We start from the raw sequence: 20,455 nt of genomic DNA, 5'->3' as shown, positions 1-20,455 counted from the left end.
AATGGATGGACGATTTCCTTAAAAACAGAGAGATGCGAACAGTAATTAGGTGTGGAGCCCAATATTAAGTGGGGTTCCCCAAGGGTCAGTGTTGGCCCCCAATAATGTTTGTGGTGTATATAAATTATATGGTGGAGAATGTATCCAGCTATGTGAGTCTTTTTGCTGACGATTCAAAATTTATGAGGAGAGTGAAGGGAATGGAGGATTGTGAAGAATTACAAAGAGATATAGATAAGGTGTGGGAGTGGAGCAACAGATGGCAAATGGAATTTAACTCTGGTAAGTGTAAAAAGATGGAATTTGGAAAAAGTAACAAAAGGTGTAGCTATAACTATAAGATGGAGAATGAAACAATAAATAAGACAACAAGAGAAAAAGATCTGGGAGTGATTTTCTCAGAATTTATCACCAGAAAAACATATTGACAAGATAACAGGTGAAACTTTCAGCCTACTAAGAAACATAAGAGTTGCATTTGCTTATCTGGATATAGAAATGATGAGGAAAATAATCACAATGATACATCCAGGATTAGAATATGCAGCGGTAATTTGATCACACGTGAAAAAAAGCACATAAGAAAGTTGGAAAGAATACAGAGAGCAGCAACAAAAATGATAACAGAATTGCAAGATTTGTCATATGAGGAGCGACTAGCTAGAATGCAACTCCCAGCCTCGGAAAAGAGACGAGAGAGAGGTGACTTGATTGCATTGTACAGATTGCTGAGTGGGATAGAAAAACTAGATAGTGAACATCTTTTTATAATGAATGAAAGAAAAACAAGAGGACATGGAAGAAAACTAAAAGTAACCACCTACAGAAGGAACATTAAGAAGTATAGCTTCCCTCATAGAAGCATAGAGGCATGGAATGGACTGGAAGGGTAATTGGTGTGTGCTACAAATATTCATGACTTTGATGAAAAGTTGGATAAAAACAGTTATGGAGATGGGACAGTATGAACTTAGCTCCTCTCCCATATGTCACAACTAGGTAAATACACACACACACACACACACACACACACACACACACACACACACACACACACACACACACACACACACACACACACAAACCTGTAGATGAGGAAACAGTGTTGTAGTTTTCAGGGCTCCAGCCAACTGGGCCCAAGTTCTAAAACAAAGATGGTCAACTTATCATCAGACTCTGACCGAAGTGAAATGAACTTTGATGGGCTTGATGAAAATGACCTATATGAAATTGAGATAGGGTTTCTGAAAATGAGACTAAGGAAACTGGAAAGTGATGCAGAACAGCAGAAAAAGGAGTTGGAAGTAGTGCTGCAAGTGGTAAAAACCCTTCAGGACAAACTGTAGAAGAATCTTGGAAAAGATGGTGAAATATTCAAACTGAAATCTGAACTGTAGGAAATGAAAGTGAGAGAATAGCACATTATTAAGAAAAATTAGGAATTACAAAACAACATTAAGAAAGTGATGAAAGAAAATAAAGTTTTGAAAGCGGTACTAGTGAAAGATGAGAAAACGGGGAGAGAGGCAGTCATAGATGAAATGAAAGGCAGGAAAATTGAAAATGATAAAGCAAATGTTGACTTTAAGGAAATAATTGAAAACCAACTGAAAGAAAAAAATTAAAATGTAGAAAAGGATGTGTTGAAGGCACTGAAAAACAGTGAAGATCTGGTAAGAGATGCAGCAGATAAGAAGTGTTATAATTTATGGAATAAAGGATAAAATATAACATACAAACTGAAAAGAGAGAAAAAAGAAACAATAACAGTGAAGGATTTGTTGAAGAAAATAAATGATGAAGATGACACTAAATTCGAGGAAGAAGTGGAAGAAGTTTTTTGACTGGGACCTTATCTGGAAGGCATAACAAGACCCATAAAAGTAAAATCACAACAAGCAGCACAAGAAATGCTAGAAAGAACATCCAAACTAAGAGAAGTAGAAGATTCCAAATATGTATACATTAAGAAAACAGAAACGAAGAATAGAAAAAAAATGAAAGAAATGTATGAAGAGGCTAAAGGGAAAAATGAATCAAGAATGGAAGAAGAAAAGACTAAATATTTTTGGAGAGTTTTGGGAGACAGAGTGAAGAAATGGTATGTAAAAGAAAAGAAATAAATGAAAATAAAATAGAGAAAAAAATAGTAAAAATGAAGGACTGAATGTGATGTATACCAACATAGATGGACTACTACATAGAACACTGGAATTACAAGACTGTTTAAAAAAAATAAATTTGAAGGTAATGTGTTTAATGGAAACAAACATAAGAGAAGAAAATCAGATTGTCATTAACAATAGCTACAATATGTGGAGAAGAGACAGGATTGGTAAAGGAGGGGGAGGTATAATGATATTGACAAGAAATGAGGTGAAGACAAAAATAGTGAAATATGTGGAAGGAAAAGCAGAAATAGTGAGTGTTAACTTCAAGGGTAGTAATGGAGAAATACTGATAGAAATAACAACCTATGTACCACCCAAAACAAATTCCTGGAGAAAATAGTAGAAAATACCATCCAGTATTTGAATAGATTAATCAAAAGTAATCAAAGAGTATTTTTGGTTGGTGACTTAAGTTGCAAAGAAATAAATTGGGAAACATTTGAGGCAGGAGGAAATGTGACTGCATGGGGAGGAAGATTTCTGAAGTTGACTATGGAAAACACAATGATGCAGTGGGTGACTGAAAATACAAGATATAGGAGAGATGATGAACCAAAAAGACTTGACCTAATATTAACAAAAGGAATCACCCTAACTAAAGAATTAAGATATGTGTGCCCCATGGGAAAAAGTGACCATGTGATGGTAGAAATAGAGAATGATGTCAGTGAAGAGGATGAATTATACAAAGAAAACAGGAGAAACTATGGGGAAGTGAGTGTAAATGATCATTCTATGAAGAAATGGGCTGGGGAAAACTGAAAAGAGCAAATGATGTGCAAAATAAGTATGACATTTTTATGGAACTATATGAGACAGGAGTGAATAAATATGTTCCACTATACCAAAGAAAACTATGCTAAAGAAAAGGAAAACAGGTGTAGTTAAACACATGATGTACAAGAGCAAAGAAAAAAAGTTGAAGCATGGACAAAAATTAAAAGAAATAGAAACCAAAAAAATAAAGAAGATTTTAAGATAGCAAGAAATTAACATGTGAAAATAAGGAGAGAGGAAGAGAAAGAATATGAAAAGATACAGTTGAAAAGTGCAAGGACAAACCAAAACTGTTCTACAGATTCATAAATAGAAAAATTTAACTAAAAGAAAAACTAGAAAGATTGAAGGATGGAAATGAAACATATGAAGAACCAAAAGACGAGTGAATTGCTAAACAAAAAGTTCCAGCAAGTTTTCACAGAAGAATCAGAATTTAAAGAACCATAAGATGAAAAGAAAAAAAAAGCAAATGTGGGAACTTCTAGTAATCACAGAAGAAGTTTATAAAATGATGGAGGAAATGGAAGAGAGAAAAGCTACAGGACCAGATGGAGTATCAGGTTTCATTTTAAAAGAGTGCAGGAAACTGTTAATTGAACCACTATATGACATAATAAAGTGCTTATTATCAGTTGGAAGAGTGCCTAAGGAATGGAAGAGAGCAGACATAGTGCCAATTTATAAAAGTGGAAAGAAAGAAGAACCACTAAACTATGAACCAGTATCAATGACCAGCACAGTATGTAAGATCTATTAAAAGTGATAAAGAAGCAGTAGACAAAATTTCTAGAAAACATGTTATAATAAAAAAAAAAAAAAACAGTATGGCTTTAGAAAAAAAAACAATTATGTGTAACAGATTTGATGAGCTTCTATTTGAGAGTGACTGATATAACACAGGATAGTGGTGGATGGGTAGACTGTGTATATTTAGATCTAAAAAAAGCTTTTGACAGAGTTCCCCACAAAAGGCTACTATGGAAGCTAGAAAATGTAGGAGAATTAAAATAAAAAATAATAAAATGGATGGAAAGTTACTTAAAGGGAAGAGAAATGAGAACAGTAGTAAAGGATGTAAAACTGAAATGGAGAAAAGTAGATAGTGGAGTACCACAAGGATCAGTGCTGGCACCGATAGTTTTCTTGATCTACATAAATGTTATGCCTGAAGGAGTTTAGCTAAACAGGAGTCTAGCATAAACAGCATAAACAGGAGTCTATGCCTGAAGGAGTCTAGCTAAAACAGCTTCTTTGAAATTAGGCATTCTGAGACGTCTCCGCCAGTTTTTCTCATCCCTCAGCTGCTAACTATTTACAAGGGCCTTATCCGTCCATGTATGGAGTATGCTTTACATGTCTGGGGGGGGTTCCACTCATACTGCTCTACTAGACAGGGTGGAATCAAAAGCTTTTCATCTCATCAACTCCTCTCCTCTAAATGACTGTCTTCAGCCTCTCTCTCACTGCCACAATGTTGCATCTCTAGCTGTCTTCTACCGCTATTTTCATGCTAACTGCTCTTCTGATCTTGCTAACTGAATGCCTCCCCTCCCGTGGCCTCGCTACACAAGACTTTCTTCTTTCTCTCACCCCTATTCTGTCCACCTCTCTAACGCAAGAGTTAACCAGTATTCTCAATCATTCATCCCTTTCTCTGGTAAACTCTGGAACTCCCTGCCTGCTGCTGTATTTCCACCTTCCTATGACTTGAATTCCTTCAAGAGGGAGGTTTCAAGACACTTATTGATCAATTTTTGACCACTGCTTTGACCCTTTTATGGGACTGGCATTTCAGTGGGCATATTTTTTTATTGGATTTTTGTTGCCCTTGGCCAGTGTCCTTCCTACATAAAAAAAAAAAAAGAGTAAAGAATTACATAAGTTTGTTTGCAGATGATACAAAATTACAAAGACATATAAGAAACAACAAAGACTGAAATTCTACAAGAGAATTTGAATAAAATCTGGGACTGGAGTAAGAAATGGGAGATGGATTTTAATGTGAAAAAAAAAATAAAATGTTATGTAATAGAAATGGGAAGAATTGAAAAGAGACCAAAATGGACATATAGAATGGGAAATGAATAAATGATAAAAGTACAAGAAGAGAAAGATCTGGGAGTGATAATACAGGATAGTTAACAGTCGGAGAAGCATGTAGAAAAGATATTCAGAAATACGTATAGAATGGTGAGAAATATTGGAACAGCATTCCACTACATGGATAAAGATATGATGAGAAAGATAATTTCCACTATGATTAGACCAAAGCTGGAATATGCTGAACTAGTGTGGTTTTCCAATAAGAGGAAACATGTAAAAAAACTAGAAAGGATACAAAGGATGGCATTGAAGATGGTTCCAGAACTGGAAGAATTAACATATGAAGACAATTTTAAAGGAAATGAATCTGCCAACATTGGAACAAAAAAGAGAAAAAGGAGATTTAATAGTAATATATAAATAGTAGAATGGAGTGGAAGAAATTGAAATTGAGGAACTACTGCTAAGAGAAGTAGAAAATATCACACACAAGGCCACAGCAAAAAACTAAGTAAAGGAAGATGCTTGAATAACATAAAGAAACAAAGTTTCCCACAGGGAAATATAAAAGTTTGGAACAAGTTAAGTGAGGATGTAGTATTGGCAATGAGTGTGCACAACTTTCAGGAAAAACTGGACAAGTGTACATATGGAGACAGGACCAGATGAGCATAGCTCAGGCCCTGTAAATTACAACTAGATAAACACACACACACACACACACACACACACACACACACACACACACACACAAACACGCACGCAAGTAGAGTTGTCCTGTCTCCAGAAATAAAAAAAATAAGGGAAAATTTAAGTAATAACAGAGGTAATAAAATGAGTAAAAGCTCCAGCAAGGCAGACGCCATAGGTGGGAGCAGACTGTTGCCAATGAGGTCACCATTCCCAGGATTTGAGGGAGATAATGAACTACATGGTAAAATGCAAGGAAGGAAAGTGGCTTTGATGATCAGTGATGATCAGTGACTTCATTGAAAGAGTGAAAAAATTAGAAAAAAAACAACATGACCTGGAAGAGGAAAATAAAGAATTGAAAACACTAAGTGCTGATCTAAAAACAAAATTGAAGGAAAACAATTATATTGTTAAAAAACAGGAAAATGAAGTGATAGGGATGAAAAGTGGACATCAAATCTGAAGGAAGAAAAAAGAGGAAGAAAAAGTTAACTTTACAGAAATCATAGAAGCGCAAAAGATGGAAAAGAGATTCAAGTAAAGAAATTGTGAAAGTGATCAAACAGAAGGAATCGATGGTAAGGGACACAGTGGACAAAAAGAAATGTATTATTATATATGGATTAAAAGAGGAAACAGAGCCAGTAAGATACAAGAGGGAAAGAGAACAAAAAAAAGGTAGCAGAGGACATTGTAAGAAATATACAGAGAAAAGGAGAGGACTGGATAAGTTAAATTGAGGAAATACATAGACTGGGGAAGTATATAGAAGGAGGAGAGCGACCACTGACAGTAAAATTTAGGGCACAAACAACAGCCATGGAAGTGATATCGAATGCGTGGAAACTGGACAAGACAGAGCAATACAGGAAAGTTTGGATAAAGAGGGACATGAATGAGGAGGAGAGACTCAAGGTAAGCAATCTAATAAAAGAAGCAAAGGCAAAAAACGAGAACAGAACAGAGGAAGAGAAAAAAAAGTTCTATTGGAAGGTAAAAGATGAGAGGCTCAGGAAGTGGTATCTCACAAAAAAAAAAGAATAAAAATGTAAATAATGTATGGAAAAATAAAAAGTGGACAGTGGCATATACAAATATAAATGGTTTAATATCAACATTGAGAATTGAATAATTATATTAAGATAAAGCAGCCCGACATCATGGGTATTACTGAAGTTAAACTAGATGAGACAACAGAAAATATGAGAATTGGTAGGAGTCATGTTACTTACAAAGAAGAGTATAACAGTGGAAGAGGTTGAAATAGAAGGAATGGCAGAAGTAATTAGAATTCAAACAAAAAGGAAAGGAGAAGGAAGAAGAGATTCTGCAGTGGCTTATGTACCCCCAAAGACGAATGCATGGACACAAGAGGATTATAAATTATTGTTAAGAGATACTAGTAACTGTGTGGAGAGAATACTGGCAGAGAGTAACAATATAACACTTATGGGTGACTTTAATTGCAAGGAGGTATGCTGGGAAGAGTGGACCACGGATGGGGGAGAAGAGTCATGGGGATATATGCTTCTAAATTTAATAATGACAAATACTATGACCCAATGGATTGGAGAAAATACAGGATTTGGGGGTAATGAAGAGGCATCAAGGCTAGAAGTGGTGTTTTGCAAAGGAAATGGACATTACTGAAGGAATAAATTATCACTGCCCACTAGGTAAAAGTGACCATTTGTTAATTGAATTCAGTATAGGCAGTGGTCCAATAGAAAACAGGAATGAAATTTACAAGAATGGGAGATATAATTACAGGAAAGCAGATTTTATTAGGTTGAGGGAATATTTTGCAGAGGCTAAATGGAAACAACTGTTCATGGCAAGCAGTACTCAGGAAAAGTGGGACATATTCATGGAAATTTATAATGAAGGGATCAGTAGATATGTACCAAAGATTAAAACAAAGGAAGTGAGAAGGAAAAAAAGACTGGTTTAATATGAGATGTATAACAGCAAGAAAAGAAAAAGAAGCAGCATGGAATAGATGGAGAAAAAAAGGAAGTGAGAAATGGGAAGATTTCAAGAAGGCAAGAAATTAATATATCAGAATCCTGAGAGATGAAGAAAGGAATTATGAGAAAGATACATTTAACAAATACAAAGATGAGCTGAAGTTATTCTTGAGATATGTGAATGGGAAGATGAAAAACAGGCAAACAATAGATAAATTAATGAAAGATGACATTACGTACGAAGATACACAGTTACAAGCGGAATTAATGAACAAGTGCTTCCAGTCAGTATTTACCAAAGAAAGCAAATTTGAAGGAGAAAGAGTATGACACAGAGACAATATGATGAGAGAGATTCAGGTGGACATAAGTGAAACTAAGAAGATTATGAAAGATTTGGATGTAAGTAAGGCTCAGGGACCAGATGGAGTGTCCAACTGGATACTTAAGGAATATTGTGAACATCTGGCAGAAGGTATACACAATACCATAGTATGTTCTTTTAAGGAAGGAAAAATTCCTCTAGACTGGAAGAGAGCCAATATTGTGCCCATTTTTAAAGGAGGTAATAAAGAAGATCCATTGAATTACAGACCAGTGTCCCTAACAAGCATGGTAGCAAAAATAGCGGAAAGAATAGTTAAAAACAGATGGATGGAATATTTAGAAGAAACACATATATTGACTGACAGACAATTTGGTTTCAGAAGTGGAAGATCTTGTGTCACGAATTTAGTGAGCTTTTATAGTAGAGCAATTGATATAATTCAAGAGAGAGAGGGTTGGGCAGACTGTGTTTATTTAGATCTAAAATAATGGTGTGATACCTCTGATAAGGTACCACACCAGAGATGAACAAGTGTATGGAAAATTCAAAATATAGGGGGTTTGCAAGGAAACACACTGAATTGGATTACAGACTTGAGGGATAGAGAAATGAGAACAGTAATAAAGGGAGAAAAAGCAAAATGGTTTAGAGTTACAAGTGGAGTACCACAGGGGACAGTGTTAGCCCCCGTAATGTTTCTGGTGTATGTCAATGATATGGTGGATGAGGTTGACATTTATATAAGTCTGTTTGCAGGTGATGCAAAATTGTTGAAAAGAGTGGAAAACAATATGGATTGTGAAATATTACAGAGAGATCTAAATAAGATATATAAATGGAATAAGAAATGGGAAATGGAATTCAATGCAAAGAAATGCAAGGTGATGGAATTAGGAAAAAGCAAAAGAAGATTGACAAGTTCCTACACCATGGGAGAAGTGGAAATTAAGAAAACCAAAGAAGAAAAAGACTTGGGAATTACAATCAGTGATAACTTATCACCAGAAAAACATGTAAACAAAATAGTTGGGGAAACCTATGAGTTACTAAGAAAGATGAAAGGGGCATTTGCTCACATGGATGAAAAGATGATGAAAAAGTTGATGGAATATGTGATTCGACCAAAACTAGAATATGCCACAATTGTTTGGTCACCCCATAATAAAAAGGAAATAAGGAAAATAGAAAGGATCCAAAGAGCTGCAAGCAAATTGGTACCAAGTTTGAGAGATTTAACCCATGAAGAAAGATTAAGGAGATTTAAGCTTCCATCATTACAAGAGAGAAGAGAAAGAGGAGACCTGATTGCTATATACAGAGCTTTAAAGGGTAAGGATGAAGTTGACAAAGAAGACTTATTTGTGTGGGACTCAAGAGATACAATGCTTATACAGATGCTTATAGATGTGGAGACAGGACAGCACGAGCATAGCTCTTTTCCTGTAAAACACAACTGGGTAAATACAACTAGGTAAATACACACACATACACACACACACACACACACACACACACGTTGAGAGCAGACGTGTCAGGAGCAGCTGCGCAGACTTGCCTATTTGTGGGTACAGGGTCCGAGGTATTTTCTTAGCCTGGCTCCATACAAAAGTATAAGAAAGTGCACAGTGTGGGGTGGAGTTTTTATGGAAGAAGTAGAAAAAGATCGGAGATGGAATAGATGAAGTGAAAATTGTGGGTGAAAACACCGAATCCAAATCGGTTGTAAACAAAGCGTGATGGCAGCCGCTGCCGCGTCGCCGTCGCCCAGAGGCACACCAAAATTTGAAGGATTTAGTGAAAAGGATATACAGGTAGGCAAGTTAAATGCAAGATTATGGAAATTAGAAGAAGAGAATGAAAAGATAAGAGAGGAAATAAGAGGATTGGTGACATGAGTCAGAGGATGGAAAGGAGATAAGGAGAGGGGACTTAAAGACACGAACGACATTGTTGAAGAGCTGGAAGAGTTGAAAGGAAGGGAGTTAAAAAGAGAAAGGGAAAACAAGAAACTGAGAGAGGAAGTGGAAAAGATAGTGGATTTAAATGTAAAGTACAGTGAAGAAATGGGTCCACAATAAATAAAATTAAAGCTATGTATACAAACATAGACGGATTAGTGTCCAGCCTAAGGGAACTAAGAGATTATTTACATGAAAAGAAACCAGAAGTGGCATGCATTACGGAAACAAAACTAACAAGGGAGATTAATGTTGAATTTGAAGAAGAAGGATACAACATATGGAGAAGAGATAGAAAGAATAAGGGAGGAGGAGGAGTGATGATTCTAGTAAGAAAAAACATCTTGATAGAAACAGTGGAATATGGTGAAGGGAGGTCAGAAACATTGAGTGTGGAGATCAAGATCCAAGGACAAGAAAGCAGAAAAATTATTGTTGCATACATGCCTCCAAAGACCAACACTTGGGTGACTGATGATTATAAGCACATGCAAAGCGAGTTCATAAAAAGTATAGATGACATGCTAAAGATAAGAAACAAGGTGTTACTAGTTGGAGATTTTAATAGCAAAGAGATAAACTGGGGGGAGATGGAGGTGACAGGGATTGCCAGTACATGGAGTGAAGAATTTTTACAGACTATGATGGTAAACACGATGGATCAATGGGTGAAAGAAAATACTAGGTACAGAGGGGAAGATGAACCATCGCTACTAGACTTGGTTTTTACAAAAAAGCCAGAAAATGAACCAAGTATAGAATATTTGTGTCCAGTGGGAAAAAGTGATCATGTGAAGATGGAGATAGAGATCAAAGAAGAAGTGCCAAAATTCAATGAGGAATATAAAAATGAGAGAAAAAATTATGCTAAGGCAGACTTTACAGGGTTAAAGAAATTCTACGGAGAGCTTGATTGGAATAATTTATTAAGAGGTATGGAGGTGCAGAAAAAATATGAAGTGTTTTTAAGCAAGTTTAGAGAAGGTGTTGAAAGATATGTGCCAAGATATAAGGTAAAAGAAAATAAGAAAGTGTGGTTTAATGCAAAGTGTGCAGAGGCAAAAAAGAAAAAGGAGAGGGCTTGGAAAAAAATGAGGAAACAATGGAATGAGATAAATAGAGAAGAATACAGGACAGCTAGAAATGATTATGTTAAAATAAGAAGAGAAGAAGAAAGAAATTTTGAAAGAGATGTAGTTGGAAAGTGTAAAGAAGAACCCAAACTTTTCTATAGATATGTAAATGGAAAAATAAAGCATAGAGATACCATTACAAAGCTGAAGAAAAATGGAGAAATTTATGAAACCACACAAGAGATGGCTGAGATACTGAATAAAAGCTTTAAGTCTGTATTTACAAGAGAAACTGTCTTTGCATCACTGGGAGATGAGGAACAACAGAAAGGAATAGCAAACATACAAGTGGAAAGAAAAGAAATTAAAAAGACTACTGGAAGAGCTAGATACTAGGAAGGCGATGGGACCAGACGAAGTAAATGGATGGATATTGAAAGAATGTAGAGAGGAATTGGAAGAACCAACATGGGAGATAATTAACAGTTCTTTGAAGGAGGGAAAAGTACCAAAGGAATGGAAGAGAGCAAATATAGTACCGTTATACAAAGGAGGTAATAAAATGGAACCACTGAATTACAGACCAGTCTCACTCACTCACAAGTATTGTAAGTAAACTCTGTGAAATAGTCATTAAAAACAGATGGGTGCAATATCTTGAACAAGAAAATATAATAACAGAAAAACAATTCGGTTTCAGGAAAGAGAGATCTTGCGTAACAAACTTACTGAGCTTTTATACAAGAGTAATAGATAAACTACAAGAGAGAGATGGTTGGGTTGATGCTGTCTATTTAGATCTGAAAAAAGCTTTTGATACAGTTCCACATAAAAGTCTCGTATGGAAACTGGAACATCGAGGAGGGCTAAAAGGGAAAATACTTAAGTGGATGAAGGATTATCTCCAAGGTAGGGAAATGAGCACAGTAATCAGAGATAATAAATCAAGTTGGTGCGAAGTAACTAGCGGAGTACCACAAGGGTCTGTGTTGGCACCTATAATGTTTCAGGTCTATATAAATGATATGACTGTGGGTTTAAATAGCTACATTAACATGTTTGCAGATGATGCAAAATTGATGAAAGTAATAAAGAACCAAGAGGATTGTGAGGAACTACAGAGGGATATTGATAGAATTTATGAATGGAGTAAACGATGGAAATTAGAATTCAATATAAAAAAGTGCCATGTAATGGAGATGGGAAGAAGTAAAAGGAGACCTTCATGGGAGTATAAGATGGGAGGAATCACAATACGAAAGAGCAAAGAAGAAAAAGACTTGGGAGTAATAATTCAAGACACGCTATCACCAGAAAAACGCATCAATGGAATATTTGGCTCTACATATAATTTGCTAGCAAATATCAGGGTGGCATTTAATTACCTAGACAAAGAAATGATGAAGAAAATCATAACACACATGATATGCCCCAAACTGGAATACGCAGCAGTGGTATGGTCTCCACACAAGAAGAAAGATATAAGGAAATTGGAAAGAATACAAAGAACAGCTACAAAAATGATACCTGAATTGGAAGACCTAAGTTACGAGGAAAGACTGGAAGAAATTGGATTACCAACACTGCAAGAAAGAAGGGAAAGAGGAGACCTGATAACAATGTTCAAATTAGTAAATGGCATGGAGAAGATAGACAGAGATGATCTAGTTGTAAAAGTGGAGGAAGGAGATAGACGTACAAGGGGACATATGAAGAAATTAAAGAAGAGTCATTGTTTGGGAGATATTAAGAAATACAGCTTTCCGCATCGAACGGTTGAAATATGGAATAACTTAAAAGAAGAGGTGGTTGCGGCAAAGAGTGTGCACATGTTTAAAGAGAAATTGGACAAATTCGGGTATGGAGACAGGACTAATTGAGCTTTGGCTTGGACCCTGTACTATACAACTAGGTAAATACAACTAGGTAAATACACACACACACACACACACACACACACACACACACACACACACACACTGAAAATTGGTCTCCGGAAAGACACATTGATGAAATTACTAGAGAGATGATGAATTTGTTGAAAAGAATAAGAATGGCATTCTCATATTTGGATGAAGGAATGATAAAAAAGTTGTTGATTTTAATGATAAGACCAAGATTGGAATATACAGCAGTGGTATGGTCTCCTCATACAAAGAGGAGTATTATAAAATTGGAAAGAGTACAAAGAGCAGTCACTAAGATGGTTCTGGAGTTGAGTAAGTCAACCTATGAAGAGAGATTAAGAATGTTGGAAATTCATACCCTTGAAAATAGAAGGGAGAGAGAGAGAGAGAGAGAGAGAGAGAGAGAGAGAGAGAGAGAGAGAGAGAGAGAGAGAGAGAGAGAGAGAGAGAGAGAGAAAGGATTTAATAAACATCTATAGAATGATAAAATGGTATGGAAAATGTGAATAAAGAATGTTTTATAAATTTAGACACACAGAGTACAAGGGGACATAGTAAGAAGTTGAAGAAAGTTGACTGTAGAAGAAACATCAAGAAGTATAGTTTTCCTCACAGAATTGTGAAGAAATGGAAGTGAAGACGTTGTCAATGCGGAAACTGTCCATGCTTTTAAGACCAAACTGGATAGATATAGAAATGGGATACTATGAAATTATACCTCTCCTGTAAACCACAACTAGGTAAATACATACTTCTTGATGTCTTTTCTATAGTTAACTGTAGAAGAGACATCAAGAAGTGTAGTTTTCCTCACAGAAGTATGAACAAATGGAATGAACTCGACGAAGAAGTTGTCAATACCAAAACTGTCCATGCTTTTAAGACCAAACTGGATAGATATAGAGATGGATACTATGAGATAACTCTGCTCCCGTAAACCACAACTAGGTAAATACATGCAGTCAGGTTGCTGCTAAAGCAGAGAGCTCAGTTCTGCTGTCAGTCTTCTTTGATAGAAACAAATGTAATGAATGATATACATTCATATACATTCATTATTTTTTTTCATTTTCACATTTCATTTCATCTCATGTTATGAAGAAAATTTTTAGTTACTTTAACAATATGTATTAAGAATTCTAGTATGCCCAGCAGAAGTAATTATGCTTAAAATGGGTAGGGCATTGAGAGGGAGTTACCAAAAGTGAAAATAGATCAGTAGATATGGAGACAGGACAATATGAACATGACTGAGGCAGATCAGGATAAGTCAGAATGCTTTTGAACTTTTTAAAGGTATAGTGAAGGATATTCCAACTTAATTGACAAGGTGAGTCAGAGACAGTATCTTTAGTATTTAAAATTTGTTTTCAGAGCTAATAAGTGTTACTTTTTTATATAAGTAGTTGGCTGTAGTACATATATATAATAAGCTGAAAATGTATTTGTTGTTTCTTGGTAGAAGAAAGCCATCAGGGGCAAAAGTGATATAATAAATAAAAATCTTGATAAGTCAGCAAGCCCAGAACTCTTATGTTCTATGTTCTGACTTCACAAGATTGAACGTAGAGAAAATATAGCAACAAATTGTTTATGCCTTAGACTTAAAGGAGTTGCAGCTTAAAAAAAATAAATAAATAAATAAAAAAAAAAAAGGATATATGGGGCAAAATTGGAGGCCAGAATATTTTGAATTTTGTTACCAATTGAGAATCCATCAAGCTGGAGGGTTTACTGTAATGTACGAGTAACTGTGCCATCAAAATAATTGATATTAAGACAAATGCAGTGCATGTAATATCTTTCACATTGAAAGATAAACATTTTACACAATGAAGGCACAGATCATACATTATATAGTATTTAAGTATGATGTGTTGAGGGATTGGCCTTGCATATGTGAAGGGCTTTGCCTTGTCTATGCAAGAGGCTTGGTTATGAATGTTTGATGTTTAGCAGTGGTGTTCCCTACTCCTATGCCAAGAGTCTCTCACTCTCCTGTCTTCTTTACTCTCTCTCAACATTCTCTCCTTGTTCTCCCCCGGCTGGACCAGCAGCAGCCTTATAGATGAGCTGCCATGCCTGGGGTAAGTCCTCATAATCTCAGCAACACCACACACTGCTCAAACCTCCACACTTTTGGGAGCTTGCATTTTGTAATCTTAGAACTTTTGATATTTTTGCTAACTTTTAGATATGGCATATTTTTGTCTGATTTTGATACATTACAAAATTTTGTATTAATTTTTAATTGCTTAATATGTTATCATCAGTATATGCAATACACATGAATATATATATATATATATATATATATATATATATATATATATATATATATATATATATATATATATATATATATATATATATATATATATATGCACACACACACACACACACACACACACACACACACATGCATACACAGACACACACATATACACACACACACTTGCACTCACAAAGAATGGAAATTGTATTCTTTGTTTTTATAGTGCTTAGGACTTAATATTTAGAATTATAGTTATAATTCTTAAAGCTTTAAGACAGTTTTATTTCAAGAAGATTGTCCTTGAGATAAGTTTATCACAGATTCATGTCCATACATAAACTGATCATTTGCTGCTTTGCATTTAACTCTGCAAACTGTTCCTCTTGAAACTTCTTTTCTATATTGAAAACTACTTTGCATGATGAGTTCATGAACTTCTGTGGTATTTCTTTGTAGCATGTCATTTTATATCTTTTATATTAAATTGAGTCTTGTAGTGCTAATGAGAAGAGCCAGGAGAGTTGTACAATGCTGCCTGAATCCTGGTTTAAGAGGACTTTATCATTTGAGTTGAGTTCAGTAAAAAGTGAAGATAACTATAGTAAGCACATATATTCATAAATTTTAAGCTTTTCCAGTGATATATATGTAAGTACCTATGAAGAAGCAAAAATAATTGCCCAACTCGCTTTAGAAGCCCTCACTAAATTCAAGTATTCAGAGCAGGTTCTTCCTGTGAATATATTAAACTTATCACATGCTCAGGTAGTATATGAGGTTAGAATACAAATATTAGAGGTCAGACAATTTGTGTTAACTTGTGCTTTTAGAGAGACAAAAAAAAAAAAAAAAAATAGCTAAGCACCAAATACTTAATCATATAGTTTGTATCTCTTCAACATTACCATATGGCTTAATAGTTTTATTTGCTTAATGAGCAAGTTTGTGTAAGTGCATGCAGATTTATGTCTCTTACCAGTATTAGTTATGTACATATAAAGCCTTTTATTAGGTCATATATATGTATTAGAAAACAAATAATGTAACAAGACTGAAAAAACATTGCCTTATTGAGCTGTATATATTTGAGTATGGTTGAAGATAGGCTTGAAGAAAATTCCTGAAATTTGCATAAAGCTACAAGAAAATTCTTTAAACTTACATAATTCTCAGGATAGTTAACATACAGTAAAGTTCAGAGAGTAAATGCAAGTTTCTCTCTCTCTCTCTCTCTCTCTCTCTCTCTCTCTCTCTCTCTCTCTCTCTCTCTCTCTCTCTCTCTCTCTCTCTCTCTCTCTCTCTCTCTCTCTCTCTCTCTCTCTCTCTCTCACCTCCACATGAAGCCTCTGGATGTGGGAGATATTCTCAACATAAATTGGTAATATGTAGTTGCATTGAAAATTTTGAAAACCAATGATAAAATAGTTAACTTATACTCAAGTATATATGGTACATACATATATATTAATTATATATACATATAGTATATGTATATGTTTTTTTTTCAGGGTACTTGATAATTTTTCTCCCAATGAATATAACTAATGAACATTTAGATATATTAATGAAATAGATGTTATAGATGTAGAATTTCAGAAGAGACAATCATTGAAATACTTTGAAGTCCTCTCTCTCTCTCTCTCTCTCTCTCTCTCTCTCTCTCTCTCTCTCTCTCTCTCTCTCTCTGAAATTCAAGATCATATAGATCTAAGAATGAACCACTAAAATGAATTAAGATCATACACCTGAATACTGTCAGTGGCTAAAACTAATTATGCTTGATTATCATTTTTCATGTAGGGATTCTGTCTTTGTCCTCAATATTGGTTCATCTTCAAGTCAGTGGACAGTTTTAAAGCTATTTATGAATAATTAAACTGTTTTCTCCAGAAGTTCATTGAAAAATGTTTAGTTCAAATAAAAAGCATGAACAGTTCGCCATATCTTAACTTAAGTGTGACTTGCTAAATATTTGCTTAACAGTATTTGTGCTATGGGATGATAATCAAAGTATGATTTTATTTCACCAAAAAAATAACAATCAATTGTAAGATTTTTAATCAATAATGCTACACAAGTAATAAATAATGATTCTACCAAAAGCTTCATTGTCACAGATATGTAGGTGAGGGTCGGCCAGATAGAAGAACATATCCCCAGATTGTGGGCACCACTCACCCCATAATTACTGTCACCCAGCATACCCCTTCACCAAGTGAACATGGATGGCGGGACCAGGTAAAGGAGTCTGCCATTTTTATCAAATTTTTTTTTATCTTTATTCCAAAAAGAAAAAAAGAAAAAGATATTGTAGTATATACCTACTCATACTCAATGAGTTGGTAATAGTTGGGAGCTGCATAATCAGTGCATGTTGGACTGAAATTGTATCCATTTTGGTTTGCATAATCTGGGAGACTCTCAGTTCTTTTATTTTATTGAATTTGCTCTGTAAAGCACAAGTTACATAATCAGTTGCTTTGAATTATATTTTTCTGTTGACTAATATCCATTATATATCTTTTTGCAACATTGTAAACAAGTAACATTATAAATATTTTTCAATAATATTTTTTATAACATAACATCCACCATATATCCTTCTGCATCATTAAATCATATTTTTGTTGATTGTTTCCTTAACTCTCTTCTTACCAGGCATCTCAGAGTGGAAGTGTAGAGGGACAGGTGGTGTACCAGAGACCTCCACTTTCCCGCTCTCAAACAGACTCAAACATACAGTACTCCCATGAAGAAGCTCTTGAAGCCCCTGGTTCTACACATTATATAACTCGAGATGGCCATATTAACCTTCACGTCCTTTTGAAGGTATGTTAACATCTTAATGGTATTGCTAACATGTTTCTAAACTGTGACAGTAAGTGTGGAAAATGTTGATGCCATCTAAAGCCTGTTTGTAGCCTGATGTGCAACAAATTGTTTTTACTGATAAAGAGAGTTCTCTTTACATAACAGTTGGTTCAAGTAGTGTGATGATTCCTTCTAAAGGAGAAAACAATCTTTCAGCCTTATATGTCAAGTCTTTTCTTGTATGCTCTGATCTTCCAAGTAACTGACTGCCTACTATGTGTGCAGACAAGTGATTGCTGTCATCAATACACTATGTCCTAAAAGTAAATGAACTCCAGCTATATTTCTGGATTGAATTATGGAGACTTGCCTTTTCCTTTGCTTTGCATATGCCAGTTTTTGTTTGAAAGTTAACTGACTCATATTGGCTCTGTGGCTTACCTTGTGTCAGGTTAGTTATTTTATGAGAGAGATGGTTAATCAAGCCGCACAAATTTCTAACAAAATAATTTAAGTGAAAATTAAGCACTGTTAGGCAGCATACAGATGGTGCAGTTAGTGGCACAAATTGGTGTTTATGATGTCAAATGAAAATTGTAATGATTTTAGATATTTATTTGTTTGTGGAATTAAAGTTACTTGAACATTTCAGGTGCAATTTTGAAAGTGATAACTAGCATCAGTTTTATAATAGAAAAGATGATATAATATCTTATTTTCTATAATTTGCCCTGACAGGCAGCACACTCGGTGGCTCAGCGTGACACCCATGTATGCTCCCTGCGTGTGTGTGAGATTCTTCTTCACTTGCTTGACTTCCTTTTGGATCTTGGCATCCTCAAAACTACTAAACGATGGGAGAAGTTGGACAAAGACAAGGATGAAGATCAAGATGAGGAGGACTCAAAGCCTCCAGAGAAAGATAAAGAACTAAAGCCTCACTCAGTATTTATGGACATTGTCATTAGGTGTGTTGTTGCTGGATAAAGTCAGTTATTGAGATTTGTTATTCCATTGAATTCCTAATGATGAAGTACTGTCCTTTAACTCTTGTTATGGTGCAGTTTCCATAATTTTTATGAATATTCAGAATTCTCAAAATGTAGCAGTTTTTTTTAAAGTGGCATTAATAATAGGTCTACTAAAAGTTGGGTTATTTGTAGGCTGTATCGCCACCTGGGGTGTCAGCATGGGTGTAATGATGGCCATCGAGGACCACCAGCTGACTTCCTCCGTCACACTGGGCAGGCTCTCTTGGCTCGCCTCCATCGGCATGACCAGAGTGCTTTCAGGAGGTTTCTAAGGTCTTATGTGAAAGTTAGACCCATCCCTGAGATCTTGGAGTTTTTCCATGCTTTTCTTGGCTTCTGTGTTGATCCAGGTTCCCTTCTTTCTCCTATGAGTAAGTTTGACTGTCAGATTGAGCTGATAATAACAGAAGTTTGTGTCTGCAATTTTTTTTATTATTCCTGCATTTCCATAAAAGGTTAATTTTGAAAGAGGTTATTGTAGTAGTAATGACACAAACTTTCACATTATTTATAATTTATATATATTACATACCTTTGGATTCCCACAGTTTCACTGGCTTGTTTCTGCTACAGGCCAGAAGCGTTCTGGATCAAGTAAAGGAGTAGACAACCAACAAGGAGGATATGCTACCAACTTTGGGGCTTCCCTTGGGGGTGCTGGCTCCAGGGGCATTGAAGGGCAGCTAGTGGCTTGTGTATTTAAGGCTCTAGTGTCACGCTTTGTCAAGGCCAACAGAGAACTCAAAAACCCCGAAAACATGGTAAGAAAACAAATTTCTCTTGTCTCGGAAACTTTAGATATCTAACTTATCAGGAGAAAGGTTCAGTAAAGCTTTAGACAGATCTGGTCTGTTCCTCTCATGGGAATTCAAACTTGTAATGAAGAATAAATGAAAATGACACTATTATAATTTCACTGGTCTGGAGGTCACAAGTGTGTGATATATCCATATTTGTTCAGGTCAACATTCATTGTTCTGCTCTGTTTAAAATGTAACTTATTTTTGTTGTTAGTAAGTATATTTCCTAGTGATATACATGAAGCACATGTTAGAGAAAGAAGACATCAAATCAACACTGCACACATGAGAGATCCTTTCATAAGAGGTCACAAGTGTGTGATATATCCATATTTGTTCAGATCAACATTCATTGTTCTGCTTTTGTCATCCTTTGTACAAAAATAAAGACATCTGGTTTAGTGTGCTAGGGTAGTTGTATATTTCACTTCATTTATTGAACTAAGTTTGATAAACATGGAGGTAATTAACTCAGCTCAGAGCATTCAGTCTATTCAAAATTTGATATACTGAGGTTGAATATATAAAGGGTTACTGTGTAAGATACAAACTGTACACATTTAGATTTAGAGTTTTAAAGTGCATCATTTTATGTACTGATGTATGTGAGGTAAATAG

At 35.2% G+C, this 20,455-nt stretch overlaps 1 protein-coding gene across 16 annotated transcripts in view; it reads left to right on the top strand.

Moving 5' to 3' along the window:
* LOC135106387 (protein unc-80 homolog) overlaps positions 1-20,455 on the top strand; it is a 172,762-nt gene that overhangs the window by 66,582 nt on the left and 85,725 nt on the right. For 15 of the 16 annotated variants that reach the window (XM_064015354.1, XM_064015364.1, XM_064015356.1 and 12 more), the window contains 6 exons: positions 14,978-15,007; positions 17,313-17,433; positions 17,854-18,024; positions 18,745-18,974; positions 19,170-19,408; positions 19,611-19,798. In XM_064015354.1, the coding sequence (XP_063871424.1) occupies positions 14,978-15,007; positions 17,313-17,433; positions 17,854-18,024; positions 18,745-18,974; positions 19,170-19,408; positions 19,611-19,798 (979 nt within the window). The remainder of the gene's footprint in view (positions 1-14,977; positions 15,008-17,312; positions 17,434-17,853; positions 18,025-18,744; positions 18,975-19,169; positions 19,409-19,610; positions 19,799-20,455) is intronic. The other variant, XM_064015358.1, reaches the window with a different exon arrangement.

This window comes from Scylla paramamosain, chromosome 13, assembly GCF_035594125.1.
Source record: "Scylla paramamosain isolate STU-SP2022 chromosome 13, ASM3559412v1, whole genome shotgun sequence".
NCBI classification, from domain to species: Eukaryota; Metazoa; Arthropoda; class Malacostraca; order Decapoda; family Portunidae; genus Scylla; species Scylla paramamosain.
Note: the sequence above shows the minus strand (reverse complement) of the source record. Positions and strands in the feature narration are given on the sequence as shown.